The 25,760-nt window shown below is 37.6% G+C and overlaps 1 protein-coding gene across 5 annotated transcripts in view; it reads left to right on the top strand.

The window, feature by feature from the left end:
* Window positions 1-25,760, top strand: part of LOC126851196 (cell adhesion molecule Dscam2-like) — a 137,884-nt gene that overhangs the window by 67,232 nt on the left and 44,892 nt on the right. For 4 of the 5 annotated variants that reach the window (XM_050594891.1, XM_050594893.1, XM_050594892.1 and 1 more), the window contains exons 3-5: window positions 138-458; window positions 3,500-3,661; window positions 13,453-13,602. In XM_050594891.1, the coding sequence (XP_050450848.1) occupies window positions 138-458; window positions 3,500-3,661; window positions 13,453-13,602 (633 nt within the window). The remainder of the gene's footprint in view (window positions 1-137; window positions 459-3,499; window positions 3,662-13,452; window positions 13,603-25,760) is intronic. The other variant, XM_050594890.1, reaches the window with a different exon arrangement.

Genomic DNA, 25,760 nt, shown 5'->3' with positions numbered 1-25,760 from the left:
TATTGCTGTATCCGACATTCTTAGAAAAATCGAATTTATAAACTTGACATAAAATTCAGATCGGCAGCGCGGGACACTTTGTCGATTCCAAGGGGCCCACTCTCCTCTAATATCGTGTTTTCCTCTTCATTTCGCAGGACGAGGAGTGGTGCTGGACAGTCAAGGGCCGGTGCTGGTCTCGGAACCGCGCTCGAGCGTGGAGTTTTCGAACGACACCGGGGCGATGATCCACTGCTCGGCCCACGGCAGTCCCTCGCCGAGGATCGACTGGCTGATGGGCGACGGCTCGCCGGTCCTACCGATACCGCATATCCGTGAGATGCTGATGAACGGCTCCATGTATTTCTTGCCGTTCGGCGCCGAGAGCTACCGACACGATGTGCACTCGGCCGTCTATCGGTGTCAGGCATCGAACAGCGTCGGCAAAGTGCTCGGCCGTGAAATCACGGTGAAGGCCGGTAAGAGAAAGAAAGAGAGAGATTGAGAGAGAGAGAGAGAGAGAGAGTGACATCCTTATTTCTTCCCAGCTTTCCTCGTCTCGTCTCGCGACCGCGATACCCTCTTCCAGTCGATTGATCTTTCATCCTTTAAAGTCTGCTCTCTCGTCGTACAGTGAAAAAAGACTATTGTACAATGATAACGTGTGCAACTTTATAAGCAGACTTCGTATAAGATCTTGAATTTTTCTCTTAAATCAAGCATCATCGCCAAGTTTATCGATCATCGTGATTCAAACGCGTTTAAAGTTTTAATCAATGACATGTTCGCTGATTCAGTATAAAAGAATATATTGTTATGAATGTCGATTTTAAACATCGAGTTTATTTTTAAAATCTTAATATTGATTTTTTTTTTTTTTTAAACGTTGAATATCGTAAAACATTGCGAAAAATTCCCTCCAATTTCAAACATCATTAAAGCTTGTTCTTTAAACATTACATTACTGTCTAAATTCTTTCACAATTCTTTTCACTTCGTGAAAAATCCATTATCTAAAATATTGTCGAAGTATTTTTAAGTCTTTCACAGACGTATTAACGTCAATCGCGTGACGGTAAAAGAGCGATTCATCGCGAGAAATAAATTAATGCTGGACAGTCTTCTCCGCACGTTTCGAATGCTCCCGCATTTCGCGGAGCTAGAGCGCGGAAAATCAATGGTCTTCGGCATTAACGGATCGTGCCGTTCATCTTGAAGTTTTCGCCTCCGCCGAGGGTAAATGTAATCGACCGTTCTCCGGAATGACATTTTAAACTCCTGACTATCAGAGGGCGGCGAAGGATGATCGCGCGCGCTTGGCCAGAGCCAAGCCAACTACACTTATCGCCAACGAGGCGATCTCCATCTTTTCGCTCTTTCCCCATCTGCTACCGCAATAAATGGATGACCCTAAATTCAAGGCTCGCTTAAGGCTAACCAAGGCTCACTGTCCGTAACAAAATTCGTGGCCTTACCATAAAAGCTGTAAAATTTTTTAAAGCGTTTGCATACGCAAGGAGAGAGAGAGAGAGAGAGAGAGAGAGAGAGAGAGCAAAAATATAAAAATAAAAGGAAAATTTAATAATATAATGTAAACCAAAAAATAATTTTTAATAAGTGAAAAAATTGGCAAATAGGAACGGAAGCTAATTAGAGCGCAAACGACATGTTAATTAGTGAAAGAAAATATTTATTTTCTATTAATATTCATATCTTGTGATTTTATATTATTGATCTACATGTTTATCACCAACGCATATGAAAAGTACATCTGGAATTTTTAGCGCGTAATTTTTCCTAATTAGTCGCGCGAAATTTATCGACGAACGGAAATAGAAATAAAGAGAGAGCGTCGTGTATTTTGGTCGGATATAAAACAAGAATGCTCCGCACGCGAAAGAAATCCAGCGCGCTGCGATATCTGTAAACGAATTTTGCGGAGGAAAGATCGGGCGCGTCCTCCCGCGTAATTTCACGAGGAAAATGTATCGACCGATCGACGGGGATAGACACATGTCTTGCACGCTAGACAAACGACTGCGCGATTTCTTCGTTTCTTCGCAGCTGTGTGTGATTTTTCCAAGAATCACTTATCGAATTTAGCGAGTTTTTAGTGAATAGGTAGTTTTCTACCAGGAGAGAAATTTCCCGCTCGGATAAGAATTGAAGGGGACAGATTATCGTTGAATGGGACGGACAACGGGAAGTTGCAAAGGAGCTTCCGTAAAAACCACGAAGGCAGAGCACTAATTAGCGACATCAAGGTCTAAAGAGTAGCTCAGTATTCGGGGAAACAATGAGACGGGAAAAAAAGGGCAAGCTATGTTAATAATGCATCCTTTAGCGTTGATAAAAGGCTTTCGTTAAGAATACTAATTAATAGTGTTGAATGTTGCAAGTTGATCGACAGTAGACGACAAGGTACGCGTATTACATATGTAAAATCGTATTACACCATAAAAAATATTGCATCTGTCCATTAGCGGAAAAAGATTTTTCATGAATCGATAGTGATGATAATAGACGGTAAAAAACTCAACCGGATCAATTATTAAGTATTTTTTTAAGTAATTTTTTATTTGAATTGTCAGTTTAATATTGATTCTATTCTAATAACGACAGTTTTATGTTTACCTTCGCGATATCCCAAGCAAAATATATCGTCTAAATTTTGTAGAAAAATAGAAAAGCAGAAATTATGGGAGATTAAGTACTCGTCGTTTATTTCGACTTGAGACCCATAATTCGTCGACAGATGTTGAATATAATTTGAAACGATTTAAATTTCACGATAGGAGAGAAATCAATTCCAGCTTTGTCGAAGAATGCGGCGTTTGCTGCGAGAAGCGGAGACGACATTATTAATCACGCGAACGGCAGAAACGGTCGTCTTCCGATCTCGGGAAGCTCGCCGGGAAAGCAATATTCATCACTCGAGGTACCGACGTTGCTTACAAAAACAGTCCCGATATATCGTCGCGAGACACGTTCCATTCCCACTGTTTCCTTAAACCGTCATATTCTCGAGCCTTCGCTTTTCCTTTCGACATCCCTCTCCGCCTCTGCAAACAGATTAATCGCCGTAAGTCGCCGAGGACGAGATAGTGACGATAAAAAAAAAAACAAATTTCGGAGAGGCTTAGATACACCGATATCTGCTCCATATCGCCGAAATTGTGGAGAAGCCGCATGGGATTGGAGACAATGAATCCCGTACGAAGGATCGCGACATTACCCATTGAAGAGAAGAGGGACTTACCACTTCCGGGACGGTCCTTTCCATTTTTCCGGTGGTATTATACTCCGACATCCCGTTTCACGGCGAAATAATCTTTTTCCTTCCTTCTACTTTTGTCTCTCTCTCTCTCTCTCTCTCTCTCTCTTTTATTTTTTATCATTTCGCGAGCCTTTGTCATGGAGAACGATAGCGGTCCATTTCTCGCTCCTCTCCCACTCGATCTTCTGCTCTCCCGAGTATTCATTCTCCCCTCAAGCGGCCGTAATAATTTTTCTTTTCCAGTGGTACGCCAGAAGTACGAGGTACAAGTGCGGGACGCCTATGTCCTGGCGGGTAACACCGGAGTGCTCAGATGCGAGATACCGGCCTTCGTCAAAGAGTACGTCGCGGTCACGTCCTGGTTAAAGGACTCGGCCTTTAACATTTACCCGTCCGCGGAGAGCGGTGAGTGTGCAATTATGCTGATCGCGTGACCTACATGTGAGAGCGAAATGTCACGTATATCAGCCTAAGATTACGTTCGTCCCCTGATGATTGTCGGACTCTCAGCAATAAATCAGAGCTTGATAAAGCTTTACAGAGCATATTAGATGCGTATTGTTTTCTCATATTTTAACTGATTATTTATTATTTTGTGGTGTTCTGGTTTCTGGGATTTTTTAAATTATTTCTATTGTCTCGCGTATTTTATATTGCATTATTTTTTTAAATAACTTTGCTTACGAGAATTTAATAGCCGTTGATAAAATAATAGGTTGAAGGTGAGACAAAATCGTAAGAATTGAATATTAAATACATGAAAAATAGCAAAAAAAATAATATTATCTTATATATTAATCAAAAGATGATTTCTGAAGTAAAATCATAGTTTTCCATTAAATATCGATATATCGATATGAAAAATATAATGTTAAATTTTCATTAATTTTTGAAATTAATTTATAACAGCAGAGTTTAGAGCAAGAGCGGAACAAGTCTTTAATTTGCGACAACAATTTCCAATAATTTAGCTTAACTTTAATGTTCGAAGCAAGCCATAATTACAAATTATGTTACTTTGTTTCTGCTCTGCATTCTTAAAGTTTTCTCTTTTTAAATGCAACTAGAAAAAAAATTAATTGTTCAACATTGTTGAATAAAGTGATTTTTCGATAGGAAAATCTCGGTAAAAAAATGAATAGGGAGAAAGAAAAGGAGTGACTTTTCTCCCCCCTTGATTCGCACGCGTATCAAGCGATAGATAAAACGCACGTGAGGGTTGCCGCGTGTTACTTGAGTGGGGTCAATATCCAAGTTAATTAGAGTTTGAGAGAACGAAATTTGAATGTGTAAACGTGCACATACATGCGCACACATTCGTGTCACGTTGAAATGTTGTTACATCCGCGAATCGCGATATTACGAAACACCGATATCATAGATAGGCGCGCATAGAACGGCGGAAAGTAACGACGGCGGCGATAAAACGCAAAGCTGAGGTGGTCTTTTTTTTTCAGAAACGATCTTTTTTTATGTTGCACAGCTGCGCCTCATGGTTGACATCTCTCGATAATTCCGCGTCTGCCCGCATGCGAACGATATTCTTTAGATTGAAACTTTGCGGATCGTTCGTCAGCAAGCTTTCAATTTTGAAAGTATTTTGCGAACGCTGATTGAATTATCACATTAGATTAAAATAATGAACTTAATTTGATACACACAACATAATAAAGATGTGAAATATAAGATAATAAAATTGAAAATAAAATTAGATTTATAAGATGAGTCTGGAGTAAAACTGAAGCCACGATAACTGTGGAACAATTAATTCTAATTATCTAAATTATTCAATCTCTTTTCTTGTAATATTTGTGCGATGATAATTTCTATTACCGCCGTGGTTTTTTATTTTCTATATGAATTTGGCGAATAAAAATTGTGGAAAAGTATTTATCGTCGAAAAACGGACGGATTTGGACTGAAATGGGCGATTTCAAGCGTTTTCCCAGTTTTGCCCCCGAGGTCGGCCGAGAAGTCAAGCATTTGACGCATCGTGGAAACTTTCCCAAATTCGTTTTCCCTGCGTCATAATGGCGGCATTGTGTACCCGCCGTCGTGAGGTCTCTCGAGGAGGAATACGGAACGTGACGCATTGTTGTCAACGTGTTACGATCACGGGGCTTTTCAGGCTTCGCCACGTGCGTGCGCGACATAAATGCGAGAATCTTTCCTCCCTTCTCGTCGAAAATTCATGCGCGCAAATAAATTATACGCTCCCGAATAAACGACCAACTTGGATCGCGCCCGATCTGTGCGAAAGTTTTCCGAATGATTCGTTCTCCATTTAAAAGTACCTCCGCGCGTCTTAGAATCCTTCCGTTTCCTCCATATTAGATTGGATTTTCTCCCTCGGGCTGCGCGAGACGCGAATCGCTCGTTTGATTTAATCCATGGATTTGTCGCCTATCCGACAGACGTAAGGAACGGCCCGCTTATGAAGTTTAATCGTCTTCGGAAACAGTCGCGCGAGTTAAATTTCTTCTCTCTGTCGTCTTTTCGCGAGATACTCTGTACCAATGCAGATGCAACGTTCCGCGATAAATGGTGGAAATTTCAGCGACAGCTTCTATAACGCGATTTTCTAATTTCTACGAAAATTATCGGCTTCCTTTTAAAAGCCGATCTGTAATTTATATTCGTATATAATTCCGTTAGTAATTTATTACATTATGCCGGCTCTAAGCGCACGAAAGCCGCCTTGATGTAGCAATCATATGAATTACAGAGCTATGTTAATCTTGAAGCCACCGTGGGACTTTTGACTTTCGAGAAAGACCTTCCAAACTTTACAGATATGAAAGATATATCGGGTGTTCTTTACATCTATAAAAGTTTGCTCTTAATTTCGGAATCAGAGAAAGATATGATAAAAATCGAATAGATCCTTCCGATGTACGTATACTCGCGATATGTTACAAAGTGTTTATACAAAGTATTATATATATATATATATATATATATATATAGAGAGAGAGAGAGAGAAAGAGACAAAGCTCACATCTGTAAAGCATATATAACCAAACTGCAAATTATTCTCACGAAACACTCTGCTCTGGTTATTAGTCTCTCGTACGCCGCGAGCGATGGATAGCGAGTGTATCGACGTTTTGGGGATCGACATGAAGTGGCACGGATGGCCACCCGGATGTAGCCAACTCCAACACGAAATGTTCCACCGCAATGCAAATTAGCTCATGCTGCTTGTCTATGGAAACGTCGAACTATCCTCTCGCGCCGCCCCGATACGTCTCGCTCATTTGTCGTGAACCACTTTGCAAGTGCGCATTCAGTACTTAGTATACGAGAAACGTCAAACCTCGTGAACTCGAAATTGCATTTGCATATTTTGTCATAGCATCATTATTTCGGCATAAATATCGCACAATTTTCGCACGGATATAAACATTATATTGGAAAAATTAAATATCGTGATATTTCTTTTATGTCAAACTTGTTTGTATAATGTTTTTAAAGTACAATTTCTTTCCTCTTATAATTATTTTTTTTTTTCTATTTTAAAAAATACATTTCTAACAATCGAGATAGAATATTGCATACGTACAATCATAAAAAGATAAGCTTTTTTACAACAGCATAATATATTGTTAGTATAATATTATTCTACGGGAGAATATTCAACGACCGCACACATACGATAAGAACATAATTTTTTCACATATAAATCGATAAAAACGACAATAGCCAATCTCTTTATACGGCAATATAAGCGGCATAAGATAACTGAATAATACGTATAATGATAACAGCCATTTTCGTTCACGGTTCTTTTACCGTGTTCTGAAATTCTTTTTCAAGTAAAGCAAGATTTTGTCGTGGATTTTTCATCAAGTAAAATCATGAGTCTGAATTTAAGTTTTAAATATAATTCTTTCCGGATTGAATATGTAAAAAGATCAAATAATAAACTCCGCGAATACTTTATTACAAAAGCAAGCATTATTTGAATAAATATTTCTTTCATTTTGTTAAGTGTTTTAATTTGTGTTATTTAATTTTAATGTTTTTTGATGAAAATATATAAATGTAAATGTACGATCGCAAAAAAAAAATATTTTTTTGTCATTCTATATGTTATAATTAATTTTATACATCGTAAGAATTTTATATATCGTAAGAAATGTGAAGCTGCGCTTTGACAAAGATCACCGGAATAACGCAATTTTCGCGAACTCGAGGTCGACTTACCACAGTTTTCGCTAGTGACAAACGATTCATGTGGGAATGAAACGAACTTTCTTTAAAATCCACGAATCCGTGTTTTGTACACACGATACTCCAGAGAGAAATTCACTCACGGTCGGAATAAATCTAGCGCGAGATATATTTCGGTAATAATCCATATATACATAAATCATTCGTATCACTCACACTGAGATCGCCATTACGAAGGAAATTGTAATTTTGTATCTTGCATTGCCGTGTCTTTCTTCAGGATTGTCGAAATCTTCGCGTCTGACACTGTCCTCTATATATCGCGTTTTCAAGAGACGCATCTCCAAGTAAAAATAATGACAGACTGGCTTTGACTAGATTCACGTCATTATTCATTGTCCAGCACTACTACTTTTCTTTATATACAGAATTTATCTGTCAATTATACTGTTATACTCTTTCGATTAAAATATCTCGTAAATTAAAGTGATAATCAAAATCCGTCTCCGAAATCTTAAAATGTATGTACAGTCAAAAATATTTCAAAATGCATTTTGATTCTTTAAATACTTAAATTGAATACATCTGCACATGCAAAATAACTTTATCGCGCAAAATTATTTATAATTTTAATTTAAGTATTTATAACTATATCGGATATTATTTCTTAAATAATTATAAAATTGTTGGAATAATTGGTCAAATTATCTTATCGATAAATCTGCAAAAGCTTCAGCATCTTGGCATGCAGATACCTGAAATAGAGTATGAAATAGAGTAATCATTAATCCCTTTCATCCTAAAATTCTATTACGACAAGGTTAATATTGAATTCACACGGGCAATAGGGATTGTCGAATTAGAATTTCAATTACGATCTGTGTATAATTAGTCACTTTGATTATCACACTGTCCATCGTAATTTCTCTTATCGTTTACATTACAATACCGTATCTACGAGCAACTTTGTCCAATCACATGTCGCATATATTTTGCACAAAATAATAAATATTAAGCAATTATATCGGAAAAATTATTATCAATGGAACGATTTTAATATCAAAATCTAGAATTGCAATTTTTCTTTATATCGTATTTACAAACTCGCGCGCGTTCAAAGAAATTGTTACAATCCAGCGTCTCGACAAAAATGATCAGCATTTTTAAACAGCGAAAGAGAATTGATTTCGGCGTGTTCGTTCGACAATCCGCGGATTAAAAAGCATCGACAGTATCGTTCGTGACGTGTATCCTCATCCTTGATGTTCCATCATATGTATCGGTTCGCACGTTCCAGATTCGAGAGATCCTCGGGCTCTACAATACGTTGATTAAATCGCCGACAGTTTCTTGTTTTGTTTGGTCCTCGTCCCCCCCTTCGAGGAACTCGTTATGTACTGGCGCATCTACATTCGCATACGTATTATTTCGCGTGACGCGCAGAAATACTCGCTGAGCTTCCTCTGTCAGATAAATCTGACTGCTGCTCCCATCAGCCAAATAGGATGACGCCGTCGGCATTCATTGGTGATTCGCGAACTCTCGATCCATTACTCTTATTAGCGCCAAATGACATTCACGCATGAATTTCGAGGCAAAGTCTTCCCTGAGAGAGATTTCAATCAGTCACGAATCTTCTCTTCCTCCGCCTTTTCGATAGGTTGCTTCTCCAGTTGTGTGAACAGTACTAATTTAATTAGTATTACTTGTAGAGATCTTGTAGCTTTATGTCCGCGTATGAATTTTTTTATTAAAGAGAAGATTATTTATTAATATTTATATAGGTTTATATATATTTATGAAGACATCTTTTGTAAAATTATAGTAAAAACTTGGCTTACAGATCGGTCGAACAGTAGAGTAATAAGACAAATAAAAAATATGATCGTAAAAATAGATATTTATTAATTTTTAATAATTAATGATACTTTTAATTGTTTAATAATAAGATGAATTAATTTTTAAAATTTATATTATATATTACTTTATTTATTTCTCTCAGAACTTATTCTTTTGAATTGAAGAAAAAAGCTAGTAGTTTATATCGGCGTTTGATCAGACGCTGCACGATATATACGTACACAGACTTTTTACCAACACTAAAGTCTAAATATGTATAATAAATATGAAAATAAGTTATTTTATGATATTTTCTACGAATCATAGACAGAACATATAAATATCTGAAAACATTTAAATATTTATATTACTTTAATATTAATATATGTATAAAATCATCTTATACATAAATTTTCTAAAATGACAAAATATAAAGAACGCTCCTATATCTCCAATAACTAATTTGTAATAACTATATTTATTTTTATATTTTACATAAAAATAAGAGAGTTTGGTTAAACTTTTTATCTTATTATATTTCGCCAAAATAAAAACAGAACATTATAAATATAGCGTAGACGCGTGTGTTAATTTAATTTTCCGATTACCTTTTTACCGCGAATTATATTATATATAAACAGAGGTATGAAATAAATTTCCTGACATTCCCTATATACTATAACGCGAACTTTGAACCCACCTGTCTAAATATGCCAACTATTTCTCCCTCACGACGGCACGATCGTCGCGTAATCATCCCGGTAGGAGGAGGGGGGGGGGAGGGAGGAGAGGGCGCACAATGAAGGGACAAAACGCCGGAGAATCTCCCAAGTTATTTTTATTAGGATCGATTTATCGCCCTCCCCCCTGCCACCCTCTTTCTTTCCTTAACCGTGGATGCCTATTTCTCTTACCTCCTTTGCGGAGGGGGTAGGGGGTGGGGGCGGCAATACGGCCCCGGCATTTCATCGCCGTATGCAGTCGGTATGCACCGCCGTTGCACACCGCACGAGCCGACCTTAAGGTAGCCCAGACTTACGTGCATTCCTGCTCGCACCCCCTTCCGCTCGGCGCATTTCAACGCGGCTGGAATTCCGCGCAATTTCCTTCTACGGAATAAAGTGCACGACGCGACGTGCGATGCGCGCAAACAACGAAATATTGACATTGCGGGGACGCGCACCGTATCGGCGCGCGCGCGGCGCAAGATGCGCTCGTTTGTACGTCGCGTATATACGTATTCGGGAGGGAAACAGAGGGAAGAAAAAGAGGAGAGAGAGCCCGAGATATTTTCGCGCGATGCATTTTCCACGGAGTCGCGCGTCCCGCCGCGTACCTCGGCCGAAATGCTTACGGGCGCGGAAAACGCTCGCTGCTCCCTCCAATGATATATATCTCGTCGCGAGCGGTCGGGAAAAAACGCGAATAATCGCGGTCGTCTCGGTAACTTTCCGGCCTCCGGGGGAAAAAAAATGATTGGACGAGGCTCTCATTTATTACGTTTTCGTCCGTGTATGCAGCATGAGAGATTTTACTTGGGTTTTTAAATCGTTCCACGTTATGCGTTTCGTTCGCATTGAATCATATAGATACTATCTTTAAATAATGTGTAATGAACAGATGTGAGATTTGCATCGTATTTTTTTAATACATATTTAATGTAGGATTTTTCTTAGCGAAATAAATTAATTTTGTGTTATTTAATAATGAAACATTTATTGCATAGATAGAATGAAAACTATATACAATGTTTATGTGTTGATAAGAATTGCGCGGGCGTCTTTCTTACGCATTTTAATAAAAAATATTAAGATTATTGCATCTTTAAAATAATTTTGTATGCGTAGGATTAAATGAAATAGCTGAGAGAAGGGCAGTGTAATAAAAATTTTTCATATCCTTTCATCTTGTAAAGTATTATACAAATAAAATGTATATCGAAAAATCTCCACATTCCGCGCATTGTTTATTGAGGAAAATTAAAATTTCTCCCGATATAACGAAGCGTTGTCCGCTTTGATTAATTCGCGTAATGCAGAATATCAAGAGCGCGGGATATCGATGGAATAATCAAGAAATGAAGTGGTCGCCGGTATACGATCATCGTTTCGAAAAATAACTAAAAACGCATCGGAAGGACTTTCGAAGAGCCGGCCCCTCTTTCGCGCAGATCCATTAAATTCCTACGGGGTTTGATTAACGCTCATTCAACGTCGAGAGTATTGAATGTCGGCGTACCTGAATCCAACTCCGACCGTGTGTTCTATCGATCGGCCGACCGTCTGACAGGAAATTAATTCATTATTACGCCTCTCTCGTTGCTACGCACCGCGCAATTTCTTCGATTATTCGTAAATACAAATTACGGAATAATTAACGCAGTTTTATGATATTTTGATTATTAATTATGTTTAATGTCGCGCGTAATTGCTCTATTAATCGATAGTTATTACGCTTATAAATTGCTTTTTGCGATGCTCTACCGCACACGAGCACATTTTTCAATTGAAAATTCTCTGAAGTGAAAATTTTGCTCAGAATGAACGTCATTTGGAAGGACGATATATTTGTATGAGATGTTATTAATTAATAGTATGGTAAAATAAAAAATAATTTTTAAAATAAAAATAATTTCTTTATTTCCTTAATTGTACATGAATTTTGCGGCCATGATGAATGTAATCCATAAATTAATAATCCTACTTTAAATATGTATGAGTGCTGAATAAATACCTGCTTGGATAATTTGATACGGATTTTTCAAACTATTAATGATAATTTGAGCAACAAGCCATTGTATCTGTATTTTGCCACGGATATCCCATTTATTTATTAAATATAATAATGCTATTTATATTATATTTATATATTTTCGTTTTGCGTGTATTTGTGTTTTATACACGGATCATTGATTATCCAATTATTTATTGAAACGTATTCATTATTGCAGTAATATGTGAGTTGTTTCGCATATTGTTTCTTATAATCTGTATTAAAAATAGCTTACATATATGCATATTTGCATCATTAATATAGTAATAATAACATATAATTGAAATTGAAAATGTATTAGGGAAAAACTTAAATAACGAAATCTGTTTTCGTAAATCGTAAATCCGATCAGAATATAATACTATTACACACTTTGACGGAGAGATTAAAGTATCTCTATTTATAAAAAAAAAAATCCTCTTTACATCATTTTTTTTGTAAAATTTGATTCGCTTATATAACAGAAGGCACGTGCAACAACGGTCGCTAGTGGAATTCATTCGAGAGGTGCTAATTTTTTTTCTCGTTTTTTTTTTAACCAACCACCCATCGGTTTTAAGCCACCGGGTGTGCTAGCAGGCATGCTGTCATCATTCAGCGGTTCCGTTCGATTTTTTTTTTTTACGAATATTGATTCTCGATCTCGTGTCGAGATACGGCTTCTTTTTGCCGTTCCGATTCGCCATGCGCTCCCGATCGTACATTTTAGACAGACACTCGCTTAAACGGAGATAGTTGTTCGTTATGTGAGAATCTAGTCGCGAATCATTTTTATGCAGCTATTATTGTTTCTCGCGACGCGACTTTTATAACCGGTCATTTTCGCGCGCGCTTTTCCATTAAAGAAATTTCCATATTAATGGAAGCTTGACGAAGACGACAGGTCAGAATATGAGAGAGAGAGAAGGAATGAAAAAGCGACTCATCGAGTGTTTCATACTGAGTGTTTCGTAAAATTCGTATTTTAGAGAAATAAATTGTGATGGATTTAAGAATATTTTTTTTTTTTAAATACTATTTTCAAATTTTTACTTTTTAATTATCTTCCCAAAATTATTAAAATGTGGAATATATATGTATGCGGTGTCTCCTAGATGCATATATCGATTTTACGTCAACTTAAAACATTTTTTGAAATAGTTTATTTAAAAAATTTAAATATATTAGATTTTTAATTATAACAGAATTATTAACAGTTTTATACAAAGAATAAAAGAAAAACAGTATGCAAATGTACTGCATTGAAATATTAAAAAGTGAAATAGCTTGGAAACGATACATTTTCAAAAATTTTTTCAATGAAGAAACAGTGGAGGCTAAAATAATAAAAAAAAAAATTAACATTACAAAATATTCTGCATATCCTTTATTGAGCTTTACGTCGCTGATACGGTTACTGTTTTTACCCGCAGGTGAGAAACACCACATGCTGCCCACCGGAGAGCTACTCGTCTTTTCCGTGGCTCCCGCTGATGCCCACTCGACCTATCGATGCCGCACCGTTCACCACGTCACCGGTGACACCGTGGAAAGTTCTTCGTACGCCAGGCTCGTAGTTACCGGTAAGTTCTCGCAGAACGTACGTTCGTCAGTCGAACTTCCTCGAGTAGAAGTCCGGGATTCTGCGAATGCTTTTGATATCACGCAAGTGCCGAGAATGCCGCAAAGTTGAAGAGAAAGGAAGATTCGAAGTTAACAGCAGGCATGTAAGGAACTGTCTGAATAATAATGAGACGTTGATGATGCAGTAATTAACATGTCGAAAGTAATTGTAGTAGTTCTCATGAATACTCTGAAGAGCAATGATGCGTGAAATTAAGAGGCACTCCATATATGATCTACATTAAAATTATCGTAGCTTTGAAAGCTTTCTTAACGCCAGCTGCTTTTTATATGTTCTACATTTCATTCTACATTTTTGGGATATAAAAAATTTAACATTTCACGCGGCTTCATATTTTTTTTTTTTTCTTTCTTTTTCTCTTTTTCAACATTTTAAACCGAATATTTTTCTCACCTGAAAATGCTAAAGAGGGTGCGAATGGCGCGCACTAACACTTATCCGCGACGCTCACGGTCCATACATAAACATTCTCTTATATCCCGCTAATCCGTTATGCCCGTTACGTTTCACGTGTTTGGAGTTGAAACTCCGAGAGCAGCGGCATAATTGCGATCCACCCCGGTACGTGAGCGGCCGTTCATCCGTAGCATTTCTCGGGGATGACCGACCGCGCGGGGATATTCCCCGTGTTTTATGTATTTACTTAAACACGCGGGCGCGTTTATACAAGATTCTCTCTCACGCGCGCGTGCCCCTTTTGCATAGCGAATCATGATGCATTGTTGCACGTTCGCCGCATGCCTTCCCAAACCCCTTCGTCAAGGTGCAGTTCCCTCTTGGAAGTCCCCCCCCCCTCCTCCCTCCCTCCTCGGCACTGCTACACGTGGCGCTTTCCTCATGAATAAATCATGAGTGTCCGAAATGCTAATGGCCGAAACGTTCGCCGACGATATTTCTGTCTGCCGACCTGACATGGTCGAAAATATGCTTAGTGTTCGAAGAGGCAGGCTGCGCACCGACAGATTGAAGGCATTTAAATAAAACTTTTTCCAATTTTTACGAACAATTGACTATTATTTAATATTAATGTATGAGATATTTTAATTTTATTATAAAGTTTTATATTTTATATTAAAATTTTATTGTATTTAAAATTTAAAACTTTTATTTCATATTAAAATTTTATTTTAATATAATGCATAAAGTTATCGATAGAAAATATCGATTAATGTTATATTATATTATACATTATATTGATTTATATATCATATTTATCATGCCATACAAGTTTAACTGAGAAAATTTTATTTGTCTTTTTCATTTTCGAGATTTTTTAACATTTATATTTATAATTTTATAATAAATAGGAGGAAATTTCTATCACCTCATCATTCATATTTTATAATTAAATATACCGTATAATATTTTTGCATTAATATACACCTGATTAATGTACGATGCAAGTGGCTTATTGTGTCGCTTATCTTTAATTTTTAATAAAAATCAGTTGCGACATACTACGCTTGCAGAAACCGCTCAGAGAGACGATACAAAGAGCGTCTGACGATCTTGTCACGGGGAAACTCGGTAGTTTCGCCTCGCACACGAACGATCTTGTCATGAGAGAACTCGGTAGTTTCGTCGGCGCACTTCACCCAACGCGTCGGAGAGATGCTGACTGATAAGGCATAAAATGGGTCGAACGTGGATGAGACTACGGAACAATGGAAGGCTAATGATGAGAGAGTGCACCGTCTTGTCTATTTCGGTCGGCCGCGCTGAAACCGATAAGATGGCAAAGGGAGCGTCGGACGAGTATATTGTTCGCTTCCTCGATCGACGTCACTTGCCGTTAAATTAACCTTTGTGCATTGAAGAAAGTTGAGAGATATCGCGCGGACGTGAGTTACAGAAAATTCCAGAGATGCAAACAGTATCGCTTGCTCTATCCTAATTTTTCATTATAAAACGTACGTACATTATCGGTTACATGTCTATTTTTATTTTCTATTTAGATAATGTCAGATTTTTATTATAAATACTATTTTTTTTTTTTATGTAATAGGTTTATTTCTGTAATCCCCAAGTAATATTTACAGGTAGATATTTTTTATTATGGACTCACGGGGGGATATTATCGTTAGTATGATTGTTAATTAAAAATTAGTAATATATATTTTTAATATGTATTTATTGTGAAAAATTAATTTGTTTTTAAATTTATAATTTTATTTTAAATTAATATCTTATTTTAATATAAAACAATATAATATACATATATTGATTTATATCATATTTATTATGGCATACAAGTCGAACCGAGAAGTTTTTCATTTAAAAATTAATTTCTACGGGAATATTTTTTAAATGCCGCCATAAAAATTGGCGGCGAATTGCAGCGAGAAAGTCTGAGCGCCGCTTTGTCGAGGCGTCAGTGTCTTATTTTCGCGGTTCAGCGTCCTCTCGTCTCTCTTTCTCTCTCTCTTTTTGCTATCATCTATGCCGCCATTATCCGCCCCCATATTTTTCGCGATCCTTCTCTATCCTCTCTTTCTACCCCTCACCTCTGCCAGTTGCCTTTCGTGCCAGCGACACGTCGGAGTTATAACACTTCGCCGCCGCATTTTAGGGAAGCGCGGCCTTTTAGGCGAGAAATAGTGGCATCCATTAAAAAAAAAGAGCTGGGTATGCAGCTGTGATCGCACGCTGATCATTTAGAACTGAATTTTTTAAAGCCACGCGACAAAAGTTGCCCCTAATTCATCGATCGAATGCGACGTGATATCGATTGATGTCTCTTAGTGATTTTTAAGCTTACCTTGCTTTTAAGTATGGACGTTTTTATGGCAGGAGGGAAGGGAGAAGGGGAAAGGGGAGAAATGGGTCTGCGAAGCGACATTCGAGAATGTTTGCGAAATGGATTGTTTGCCAAACGATAAGTGGAAGGAATTTAATATCCAGTCTTTGCCAACATCCGATACTTTATAATGTTTAATAGCGCAGGCGTTTCGTCTTGCGTGGCTTTTTCACTTTTTTTAAATTGATCCAAAACCATTTATTTATTTCTCTGTCAAAGAGAAATCTGTACGCGAGGAAATTCAAGAAGAGGCTCGCGTTTCGCCTGCTCAAAATGGCTTAAAGTTTAATTTTTAAAATCTATTTTTTATATTTAAAAATATATATTTCATTCCCTTTTGCTGCGCCTGATATAATATTTTGAAGTAAGATTGCCGGTTACCAAGGTAACATTAATCGACGTGCAGCCAACCGAGCAGGATACGAGACTAATCTACTAATTTAACGCAGGACACATACGAAAATGTCGCTCAAAAAAGGAAAGCATTTTGCGCTCGGACGTGTATTAATTAAGCTCGCTCTGGACTTTCTCCAACTGCTTCCAATTCGACTTTTAGACGAAAGTTCCAAACCCCCAAAAAAATCACGGCTGACTTTTTTCCTGTATATCGGACGCATTGCCAGAATTCCGAGAAGAACATTAAGAGTAAGATTAACGACAAAATTCTCATTAAGCAGACGAGGCGTGCAATTTAACGTAACGAAGAAAGCGCACCAAGGTCTAACTATCGACGATAGTTGGTCGATCCGGGGCCGAAAGTTTGCCGGCAAGATAGGACGAGAGTCATATCGAGATAGTTGGAAAGGGGCGGCTCCTTTATGGCGGCGATTCGCATCACAGTGGAACAAGTCAAGGACAGATCGGGCGCGATCCTGTTAAACCGAGCGCTAAATTAGTTCGACGGCCGAATAGTTCCCGGTGAATTTAGCATCTTCCCCGCCTTTGCCGGTGAATGTGATCTCATTCTCTCGCAAGATGGTCTTTTTGCATCGGTATAACAAGAAGAAAGAGAGAGAGAGAGAGAGAGAGAGAGGGCGATAAAGAGAGTATGCGCGGCTAGATTGACGCTTTTCTCCAACTTGGAGACACTAAACAAAATCCTGAATGTAATTTACATTGCAACCTAGAACAGCCCGCCACTAGGTACGTGAAACTTGCGCGATTCCCTTTTATTTACGATCCGTACTCTTACGCGGAATATTCCGAAAAATTCTGCGAGCCAAATAAACGCGTTCCAAACAGAGATGACGGGTCTCTAAAGCATAAGTTTCTCGAGTTTGATTTGCGGGGAAAAGAAGAAAATTTATTGTATCTCGCGGTAGAAAATCTATTCAAGCTAAACAATATGTGTAACGAGAAAATAATAAAAAAATAGCGTGTGCATATATCAATAAGATTGAATATAATTCCTCGTAAAGTTCAAACTTACAATTAAAATTGAAGACGCAGAGAGAAAGAAACATTTATCTATCTATTCGATATTTTGCTAAAAATAATTTTAATATTTATATTTTTATATATTGTGTAAAAATCTCGTAACTTTTCAAGCAATTGAAAACGATGAATGTTGAAATATAATGGCACATGATACAAGAGATGGAATTTATATATAAATTCTCTATACACATTTTATACTCAATACTTGTGATTTTTTTTTATATTAGTTTAAAAATCTATTTTGATGTGGTAAGTTATTTTCGATAGTCTTTTTAATTGAATTGTAGATAAATTATCGTTTTATAAATTATTGATTGTTTAAAAACATTGCTTCGATTAATTGCAATTGAGAGTACAATTAGCACGTTAAAAAATAGATTTCTAATTAGAACCTCGATCCTAGTACAATTTTAAACTCTAAAATATTTCTTGCTTACGTATTACTATATTTTTTTATTATTTTAGCGTGTCGGGCGTGTAATAAAACTTTGGCATTTATAACATAAATTTACAGTGCATTAAATATCTAATCACACACAACGTGTGGTCATACAAATTCAATTAGATTTAATTTAATTAAAATATTTATCAAAATTTAAATTTAATTTAAAAACATGCTGTCGCGATATTCTATAATCTTCGATAAGAGTAGATAAAGAATGTTCCGTGTCTATCATTCTTCTTGAATTTATGTTGCGTCAAATCTTTGCTTATGTATGTGCGCATGTATGTGTAAGAGAAATATCTTTCTGAAGTTTTAATTAAATTTTTCTCTTCAAATCCGCATATAATCCGGTCGAGTTAAACGCCATTGAGAGAAATCTTCATTACGTTCTACAGTGACGACGTTTCTTGAGCGCTTCTCTCTCTCTCTCTCTCTCTCTCTCTCTGCCCTCTTTTTACACTCCGCCATCGCGGCGAGTACGCGGCGCGATATCGCTTCGGCGCTCATCTGTCTGTCTATCTATCTGTCTGTCGGAGCGAATTCCGCCGAGTCGCGACTTCTTAACTTCCGGCTAATTAAACTTTCGTTGCTCGATATTAAATTCTGTCGATGTGTTGCTCTCGAAACGCGATGAATCGAGAGCATCGCCTTTATATCGCGCTTCTCTCCGTCTTTTCCTCCCCCCTCCACTCGTTTTTCTCTCCCCTCCCTCAACCTCTCCTTCCTCTTCTTAAACACATTCTAAAATTTACCCTCGTTTTTCTCTCTCCGTTTCTCTCGAACTCCCCTCCCAACTCGCGGAGATCCGCGGAAGAAAGTTGAAGGGATGGGCTTTTATTGGACCCCTGCGGCTCCTCTCGCCGCTCGATGAGACGACGGGGATGAAAGCGAAAAGGATAAAGCAACGGGAGAGCGAGAGGAAAAGGAAGAGGAAGAGAAGACGAACCGAGTTGGGGGTCAACTTATTTTTGCGGTGAGAACGAGGGAGGGGGAGAGGAAGAAACTCGGCAAAAACGCTAAGTGCAATCTGCAGAGCCGCCGATGCAGCCGCGCTGCAACGTCGGCAAGAAACAATGCAGCCGACACGGCACCGCACTCTCTTATCGAGCCATCATCCTTCTCCCTCCCCCTTTTTCTTCGTTGTCTTCGGTACATCGCTTCCCAGATGATATGATCGAAGTGGTAGTTTCTAGGAAGATGCAATTTTGTAGGAAAATCTGTTCGAAACATTGGTTGCATCGATGTTCGCAATCAGGTATCACCGCTTAACTGAAATCCTTGAAGTAGATTTGTATATATAAAAAAAAAAAAAACTATCTTTTCGCAAATCTTTTTTTATATTATCTACAGAGAGCATCCTTTTCTTCTCATTTTATTTACTGCATCTTTCGACATGTATCTGTACTTTGATATTTCACACGTGTATATGCGTAGAACACGTGAGAGAAATACTGTCCTAATTTCTCCTTCTTCCCCTCCATTTATTCTTTTTCCTTTCATTTTCCTCTGCTTTTGTATCTCCTCCGCATTATATGAGAATTTATGTAAAGGCGCATCTAATATGCGTGGAGGCGCGTGTCCAAGTGGAAAAAGCGGTCGCTTGCGATGATTTACGCGGATTTAGAGGGGAAATATCAACGCGCATCACATCCGGCGTTACATTCGCCACCACATGCGCTCTCGTGTCGCTCATTTAAACGCAAGATCGCGCGAGATTCAGAGGCGAGGGTGCCTCTCTGTATATTCCGTCTTTTCTTCTCGCGTATTTACCCTCCGCGTATTACATACATACGTACATACGTGTGCAACGACACCGTCGCAAAGCCGGCATAATTCAATGCAAACAGCGAGAGGCAGGAAACGCTTTAAAATACAAGGCTGAAGAGTGAGGGGAAGTGCGCGCGAGCAAACTCCATAAGCGGTGACAATTATTTTGGCAAACAACAACACAGCGACGACTTACTCGCGTGTAGAAATAACGCATGTATAATTTTGAAAAGACCTTTTCCCACTATTTAATTAATTTGTCATTTATTTCGACTTACATTTTATTTTTTTTTTTTTTGTATCTCAACTTTGATGAAGAGCGCCAAGTTTTATTCGGGGATCGTTTTTAGTTCATTAAGCCAAATCTTATTCACGTAACGCACTCCGTATATAACGTGTACCTCGACGTAAACGCGATAATGTTTTTTCCGCACTCTTGTAGCGGGCAAGCGAGATGCAACTCCTTCTCTGTGAAGAATTATCCCGTGGATAAAGTATTCTGCATTAACGAAACGTTTTCGAGCGGCGCGCGTTAAATTATATCGGTTTTAGCATAATGGCTACACGCGACGTACCTCGCGTACCTCGTACAATGGCCGCAGGGAACTCAAGTCATAATTAAGTTTCTCTTTTTATGTGAGGGTAGGGAGATAGTACTAGAGCGGCTCTTCCGCGTCTAGAAATGAATTATCGGGTCATCCAAATTTAATGATGCTATCGCGTGACACGCGCAGTATAAAATGATTAATAATTGAATTGAGTAAGTAACGAGTGGTATTATTCTGCGCTTCTGATCAAAACGGCTCTCGTCCGCGGAAGAGTTAATTTTGCTAAAAGTTTTGGTGAGATAGAAATTTAAAACACTCGCCCCGACAAATCATCGCTCTAATGCCAATTTTATTGCAGAATGTAATTTACATATAACGTGTAGCGTGTGTAATATATGGCTTTGTCGGCATTCAGCCGCGCGAGTTTTGAGCGCAATAATATTTTTTTACAACTATAAATCGTACGCAAAATTGATGATTTAACTGCAAATTATGCGTTAAAATTTGTAAACGCAGCATGACGAAAAAATCGCCGTCCAACGTTAAAATGGATTCAAAAGTTTACAATTTAAGTTTAAAATTTATATATATATATATATATATAAATTTAAGGTGAAATTACATTTATATCGTATATATATATATAAACTCGAGTAATGTCGTACGAGGGAAGTGATTGCGCCTTCGGGCGCAAATTGCACGCGGTGGATATCACATCGTGACCCGAATTCCGAAGCAATCAGCGGATGACATTAGATTATATATGCGTACCGTGGACTAAGTCCTTTAATGGTAATATGGTTGCCAATATAATGCAAACGCAATTAATATCTCCAGAGTGTCCCTTATTTACATAGATGATTAAACTCGTCTTAAGCTTCACAGCTTTAGCGGATATAGGGCTTGACTTTTTTAGCACTTTCAAATTTGACATTTGTCTAAAAATCACTCTTTCTAAGTACATAATTTTATTTTCATTCGCACTAAAATTCGCAGAGAAATCTGGATTTATTTAAAATTAATTATTAAAATTGTCTAAATTTATAATATCATCGATCAGCCATAACATCGATACAGAGGAAAAACACTTGAAACAGTTTGCGGCAGAAAAGATGCCAAGGGACGATAAGTAAGTACGTTGCTTAATTCGCGATAAGACATCCCGTACGGATAATTAACGTCCACTTTATTACGAGACAAGATCGCGTTTGTTCGGAGCAAATATGTACGCGAGATGGAGAAAACGACCGGCGCCATTTGAATCTCGCTTTGACGACGATACACGCGCGACGGGTGTATATTTAATAGAGTCTTAATTGGAGTCGCCAGCACGAGAGATTTAATTGGACATCGGGAGAGAGAGCACGGGAATTACTAACCGTTTTCCGCGCGGTTTCTCTCCTTTTTCACCCTCCCCTCTTTCATCCTCCCGCACGGATTCTACCCTTTCGCATCGGTGAAAAAAGAAGCTCGAAACTCGATTTCGCGTTGCATAATCAATAGATGACGGCTCAAAGAATACCAAGATGTTTGTTTGAACGTAGTTTAACTGCCGGTATAGCGCTCGAAGCGATACACCATCCCAGACTTCGGAATTTGCTTCATAATCGTGTTTTCATGCGCTTCTATTCTGTTGTCCCAACGTATGGGAATAATGAATTGCATTATTTATTCAAAGCTTGCTGAAAAATTTACATTGAATGGTGCATTATCTTTTGATATGATTAAAAAATGTTAAAAACGTGAATTTTTTATTTTAGAAATAAATATTATAAGCGAGAAAAATGTTTTCTCTTTTGTCTAAAATTTTATTATATTTATTATATATTCCTGCAACTTGAAAATTCATAATACTTATTTTTATTAATTCTTCTTATTTCTAGACAGTTTTTTTTCTTCTCTCTCTTTTTTTGGTTTTTTTTTCTCTTTCTCTTATTATTAAATGTCAATTCTAATTGCAAAAGTTTGTAGTTTTACGTACATTACATAAAATTTAACAATATCGTATTATTCTTAATTTGATTGACGTTGTTATTTAACTGTCAAATTGAAATTATTTTGCAGGCACAGAATAAAAGAGAGAAATAACAATTTGTTGTTAAAAAAATTCGCGCGGTAACAATAATATTTAAGTGTATGGGGCGCGTCGTTTTTTAATTAAAGAGATTTTTTGAATTGTATCTCTCTTTCAGAGTTTCGTATAAAATCTAATTTTTAAACTCTCCAATTCATATCGCGACAACATGCTTCCAACGTCAACGGGTATAGTGACGTTGAAACATAAGGAAACGTGAATGCACGTGATATAATACAAAAGTTCTCGGTGTATGACGCGTATGCACCAGCTGGTGCGATACGTCGCCACGTCGAGTATATCGAAAAAAATCATTTTTCGAACTTCCCGTCCCGTTGAAAATTTGCAGATCGAGCGCAAACGTGAAAAAAGTTCGTGTCAAAAGGGAAATGCGTATGTGAAAATAAAATATATTAATTACGCCAGGTTTTATTAACCTGTACAGCGAAACACATACAGCGTACTTGGTATAAGAGAAATCACTGTGTGTGTAAAAATAATAAAATATATGCTAACGCGAGAAAAATACTTTCCGCGAAATACTGGCACTCTCGCACGACGACGGGATTTTCGTCGGCGAACTTTCACCGGCGCGTGCAGCAAAATGCAATTGCGACACTCGCAACAGCGCGCCCCGGGGCCGTATATATATATATATATATATATATATATATATATATATATATATATATATATATATATATTTTTCTTTGTTTGCTCGACGAGCGACGACGACGACGCCGGCGACAGCGACGACGACGTTGACGTCGAGGGGCGTAAGTCGGGATGTAAATGGCGTAAAAACTTTTCGACGTGCATATGCACGGGACGAGAGACGGTTGCACCGAACGAGGATATGAACAAGGGTGTGGTGACGGTGGCGTTGTGCTGGAATATGGCAACTGGAATTGCACAGTACTATAGAGAGAGAACGCGAGAGTGAGATAGAGCGAGAGAGCAACGAATGAGAGAGAGGAGGAGATGTCGGATGGGAGAGGGTGTGTGTACCAAAGGGAGGACGAGGGAGAGAGAGAGAGAGAGAGAGAGAGAGAGAGAGAGAGAGAGAGAGAGAGAGAGAGAGAGAGAGACAGAGAGAGAATGAGAAAGACGGAGGGGTGCAAGATCGAGCGAGACGAGTCGCGAGGGCGGGAGCGAGATAGCCTCATCGCGACGATCAATACGCCATCAGCTTAAATTACAATAATAACGCCGCGACCAGGAACAAAGCGCCATTATAAAATAGCGCGCGGTCGTAAAAGGCCACGGCGTCTCTGTCCGAGATCGGTCCAGAGGCAAACATCTCCGTCGCGAAGCAGGGAGAAATGCTTAATCGTTGCTAAAAGAAGAAATAAAATGCCCCTTATTCGACAGACTCTATCACGACTCCGTCCCAGCCGGGAAATTGGACCCGCTCGTTTCATCGTCCTCGTCGTCGTCGTCATCGTTACCGCTCTCCTCGTTCGGGACAACGGCAAATTCCAACCCCTTCGCGGCCGAATAGAATTGCTTCCGACGTTTTTATCGATGTGACTGAACCCAAAGCTCGAGTTTATTCATTCTATTATCCGCGATAAAACTGCGTGCACGTTCTAAAATTTACACACGAATTTCGCCGAGTATGACGCGGGCATGCTGTTGCTGCACGTGAAATGGAGATTTATATTTACGTCCAAACGCGTTCCTCTAGTTCTCTCTTTCTCTCTCTCTCTTTCTCTTTTCTACAATTTTTGAAGAACGCGCCGGATTTTCGGATATCAACAATTGTATCGCGGCTTTATTAAACGGTATTAGCAATCATTGAGATTGACTGATATCATTGATTGAAGAAATACGTGATATAATAGTTTGGATAATTTTTTTTTTCATCACGGTATTTTAATTGGTAATTTTTTTTTTGTTCCTCGTCCGGACTCTTTTATTATAAATTTCACATATTTTACAGATAAATTTTCTAAAATTCTCTTTACGATAAAAATAAATGCAATGCCATGATATAAAGCAAATATTTGATCGAAATACCTTTGGAAATTCCCAACGTCGAAATAATGTTAAAATATCCCGAAATTAATAACGACAGAAAATATTGGATATATGAAGATTCCATTATAAAGTTTTACGTTTCGGAAAATGCGAAATATAATGTTGGACAATTTTTGCATTACGTACATTAAAAAGTTAAAGCGGAGTCGTTGTCTGCTCAACCAACTTTTCGCGGAGATCTCTTACTTACAATTAACGACACTTCCCAGCACGAATATCGTCACGAAAATATTCCGGAGAGATCGTTTAAACCATCGAAATTAATGAGAGAAGTGCATTTTCCAAAGTTTAAATCTTACGTCACATTTTTAAGATATGGAATACGACAAATACGCTGCAAACATATTCGTTGATTAATAATTTAATACTCGACGATATGAGATAATCATAATTTGCATTTGTTGAATTTCATTAGGCAAATGCAATCGTTAGTCCATATACATTTATAATGAACGTGCGATCAATAATCGGTCATTCCTAAAATTTTATTGTATATATCGTTGAGAGAGATATAATGGCAGACACATTATACGCGCATAATAATGCAAAATTTCAGAAATATCCAATTATATTTATCTATATACATATAATATTTATGTAATTTAAAATCTATTCACATATGTGTGTGTATAATTATATTTAAAAATTACAAAAAAAGTTTAATCTTAATAAAATCTTCGCAACAATGACCAAATGCCTTAATTCCAACAGTTAAATTATTATATTAAATAATATTTAAATAAAATTAATTATCTCGAATTAATTAAAATTAACTCGCAAAATAATTTGAACAATTTCACAAATTTTCGAACGTGCATTCTCGCCATCATAATTAATATAACAATAAAGTCTTATAACTAAATAGAAAATTAGTTTCAAGAAGTTTGTTGAAGCTCATCAGTTATTATCATAAATAATAAGATAATTAAAATGAAACATATTAAATACAAATTCGCAATAAAAAATATCTATATATGCTGAAAATAGT

The sequence above is a fragment of the Cataglyphis hispanica genome, chromosome 7, assembly GCF_021464435.1.
Source record: "Cataglyphis hispanica isolate Lineage 1 chromosome 7, ULB_Chis1_1.0, whole genome shotgun sequence".
In the NCBI taxonomy this organism is placed as follows: Eukaryota; Metazoa; Arthropoda; class Insecta; order Hymenoptera; family Formicidae; genus Cataglyphis; species Cataglyphis hispanica.
Note: the sequence above shows the minus strand (reverse complement) of the source record. Positions and strands in the feature narration are given on the sequence as shown.